Raw genomic sequence first — 4,045 nt, 5'->3', positions numbered from 1 at the left:
TTCAACCACAAAACCCTAGCCTAACAACAACAAAGATCCACCATAACATATGAAGATTACCTAAGACAATGCAAATCAAATGAAATCACAAAGATTATACCATCACATGTCCAATAGGGTTTTGATCTCCATTCTTCCTATCTTCATTGATCTTGCTTGATATAGTTGCTCTCAGATTTTATGTGCACAAGAGCTCAACAAAGAACGGAATGTGGTTGCAAGTAGGATAGTAGTGTAGCCAAGTCCTTAAGATCATTCATTAGGGTTTGATAATGAAGGAAACATCTCCTTATATAGAAGACACAATATGAAATGGAGGGATAAGATTGAGAGGTGTAAAAGGAGGTTGGCTATGATTAGAGGGTAGGTAGAGAAAATAATAAAATAATGAAAGGGGTAGGTAGTGTAGGAATTAAGAGATAAATGACATGTGTCATGTGTAGAAAAGGCTAATGAATTAATTAAATAAATAGATATTTATTTAATTAATAGAGGAAATGGGATAATTAAATAAATAAAATATTTATTTAATTTAGAAAAAGGGCAATTTAAATAAATAAATGTATTTATTTAAATGAGAAATAAGGCTAGAAGAGGATAAATGAATTAATTAAATAAATAAAGATATTTATTTAATTAGACATGACAATTTTGGGTGTCTATAGATATTTCCTAAAAGAAGAAGACATGTTTAAATATTATATATAATTTAAATCTTTGTGATTTTTATAAAAATTACATGTATAGAAGAATTGAAGAAAAAAAAATTCAATAAAATTATGCATAATTTTTTAACATCAATGTTTTAATTCATACTCCTAATCTATTGTACAAAAACAACATGGTGATAAAATGTGAAGGTTGCTTACTCTTTGTCTTCTCAAATTTGTTTACATGGAAGACCAAACTTGCCAAATTGTTGATTCCTTATCAACAAGAAAATTGATTAGATGGTGATAAAATTTGAAGGTTGCCTACTTTTTGTCTTCTCAAATTTGTTGACATTGAAAACCAAACTTTCCACATTGTTGATTCCTTATCAACTAGAAAATTGGTTAGATGGTGATAAAATTTGAAGGTTTCCTACTCTTTGTCTTCTCAAATTTGTTGGCATCGAAAATCAAACATTTCATATCGTTGATTCCTTATCAATAAAAAAATTAAATAAAAATAGACATTAAAAGTCAAACATTCCACATTATTGATTCTTTATGAAGAAGAAAATTAATTAGATGGTGATAAAATTTGAAGGTTGTTTACTCTTTATCTTCTCAAATTTATTAATATTGAAAACCAAACTTCCCACATCATTGATTCCTTATCAACAAGAAAATTGAATAAAAATGACATTAAAAATCAACCATTCACATTATTGATTGCTTACGCTAAATTTATTGACATTGAAAGTCAAGCATTCCAAGCGTTGATTCCTTTCTGAAAGAGAAAATTACTTATCGTAAGTAATACGAGATATCTATTTCGTCGGGCAAGAAGAAAAACCAAGGTAAGCTTCAAATCATATAACGTTTACAGTCATGGAGTTGTTTGACCATTATGGTCGGTGGGCTTATGAACGTCAGCGTCTCACTTCAATCTACAACGTAGAATAGACTAGTAAGCGGTCAATCAACTCCATTGTCACGACTATAGAATTACACGCCACGATAGACAAATTTAACATTAAATTTGACTGAACTTGCCCCTTTGAGATTACCCTACTCATATAACTTAATTGTTGTTATCCAGTCGCACATGAGACGAATTGAGATGGCTAATCTCCATAGAATTGAGTTCACCCGATTATTTGTCGTTTGTATTAGTGCATCGTCTTCTTTCATTCATGGGGCCGATGCAGAAGCAATTAACTTTCACTTCCCTCCCAGGGCCAATATCAATATCGATCAGGATGCTTTCTTTGGAAAGGATAGGATAGAGCTTACTGCCAATCATTTAAATGGCAGAATTAAAAGGGGCCATGGATGGGCAACTTATAATAAGTTGATTCCAGTGTGGGATAATTCTTCTAAAGCTTTGGCGAATTTTTCTACCCATTTCCAATTCACCATCTCTAAGATCAACGATAGTAAGCTCACTGGGAGTGGGGATGGACTCACTTTTTTTCTGGCGCCTTCTGGACTGCAATCACCGGACAACTCTTCTGGAGGAGGGCTTGGCCTGTTTGAAGCTGCCAGAGATGGAAACGCATCGAATCAAATTGTTGCGGTGGAGTTCGACACATTCAAGAATCTTCCTTACGATCCGGATGATAACCATGTGGGAATTGACGTGGACAGCAGGAAATCCAAGAAAACGGCTCCAGTATATGATCTTTACAACAACTCGTCTCTAAAAAACGGAGAAAAATGGGACGCATGGGTGGATTATGATGGCACCAAGGAGAAGCTTGAAGTGCTTCTTTTATTTAACACCAATGGCACTAGCACTCCTAAACCTACAAGGTCAGTCTTGTGCTACGATATAGATCTGCGTCGGTTTCTTCCGCAGAACGTCCGGGTTGGCTTTTCAGCATCGAGTGGAAGCCCAATTCAGACTCATACAGTATACAGTTGGAATTTTTCATGTCAATATTCGTGGGAGATTTTAGCCCCAGACGTGAATATTTCTGACCCATTTCCATTTAGAAGAAAGAAATCTTCTGCAAATATAATATTAATATCTACCTTGCCCTCTTTGGTTGCTGTATGCTTTTTTTTCTTTGCTGGAAGGTGGTGTTCTATGAGGACAAGAAAACGCAAGCACAGTGGTGTTGAGGAGAGCGATGAGGAGTTCAACAAATTACTTCGCGAGGCAGCCCAATCTGCTCAGGAATTTCCATATGCTGACATCCGCGCCGCTACGAACAACTTCAGCGACGACGAAATGATTGGCGTTGGCGGCTTCGGATGTGTGTACAGAGGCACTTTGCCTGGCACAAACGAAGCTGTGGCAATTAAGAGAATGTCTCCGTCCTCAAAGCAGGGGAAACGTGAGTACATAACAGAAATTAGTATAAACAGTAAGCTCACTCATCATAATCTTGTGAAGTTTATGGGATGGTCCCATCGAAAGGGCGATTTGCTTCTGGTTTACGAGTTACTCGCAAACGGAAGTCTGGACAAGTATATTTATGAAAAGCCAGAAGCTCCACTGAATTGGGATCGAAGATACAGCATAGCTTGTGATGTAGCTTCAGCTCTGGTTTATCTTCACGAGGATCGGCATGAGAGCGTTCTACACAGAGATATCAAAGCGAGCAATGTGATGCTGGATTCGAATTTTAAAGCGAAGCTGGGTGATTTTGGGCTTGCCAGAACCGTGGAACGCGAAAAAGTAGGACATACGACCACTGCAGCGGGTACAATTGGGTATATAGCGCCTGAGTTCCTAGCAACGGGAAAGGCCACCCGAGAGATAGACGTGTTCAGCTTTGGAGCGCTGAGTCTCGAAATTGCGTGTCGAAGACGACCGGCAGACTGGAGCTTGATTGATCACAATTGTAGAGTAGTGGAATGGGTATGGCACTTGCATGGAGAGAACAGAATTCTTGATGCAGCGGATGAGAAACTGGGTAGAAATTTCAATGCTCAGGAAATGGAAAGAATTATGAAAGTGGGATTGTTGTGCTCTCATCCGGATCCGAATGCCAGACCAAGCATGGAAAAAGTGGTGGGTATATTGAAAAGAGGAGCTGAGTTGCCTCATGTTCCTCTCAAGTTCCCTGTAGCTGTGTATGGCGACCATGTTTCTCCTTATTCACCGTCTCCATTCTCATTCTCGACCTCGGACGGAGTTGCTAGTATGGTAATCTCAATTCCATCCGAAATGAATGCAACTCTCTAGTTGCCTCCTGTGAATGCCTCTATTCATTCGGTAGAACCTTGTTCCAATTCTAGTTAGCCAGATTAGGTTAGGGATACTTGTGCCGTTATAGTTTTTTTAATAGATTTTATAATATGTATGTGATTGTAAATGTTTTGTAAATTCATATGTGAGATAGATAGAATTCAGTAAATTGTAGCTGTCTACAGAATTAACGTATAAGATT

At 37.5% G+C, this 4,045-nt stretch overlaps 1 protein-coding gene across 1 annotated transcript; it reads left to right on the top strand.

Annotated features, from left to right (window-relative positions):
- The first annotated feature begins 1,767 nt into the window (after positions 1 to 1,767).
- LOC131052688 (L-type lectin-domain containing receptor kinase IX.1-like) lies at positions 1,768 to 3,840 on the top strand. The gene has a single exon (XM_057987267.2). The coding sequence runs from the start codon at positions 1,768 to 1,770 to the stop codon at positions 3,838 to 3,840; it is 2,073 nt and encodes a 690-aa protein (XP_057843250.2).
- The last annotated feature ends 205 nt before the right edge of the window (positions 3,841 to 4,045 follow it).

Source organism: Cryptomeria japonica, chromosome 5 (assembly GCF_030272615.1).
Source record: "Cryptomeria japonica chromosome 5, Sugi_1.0, whole genome shotgun sequence".
NCBI lineage: Eukaryota > Viridiplantae > Streptophyta > Pinopsida > Cupressales > Cupressaceae > Cryptomeria > Cryptomeria japonica.
The sequence above is the reverse complement of the archived record's forward strand: the minus strand, read 5'-3'. Positions and strand labels throughout refer to the sequence as shown.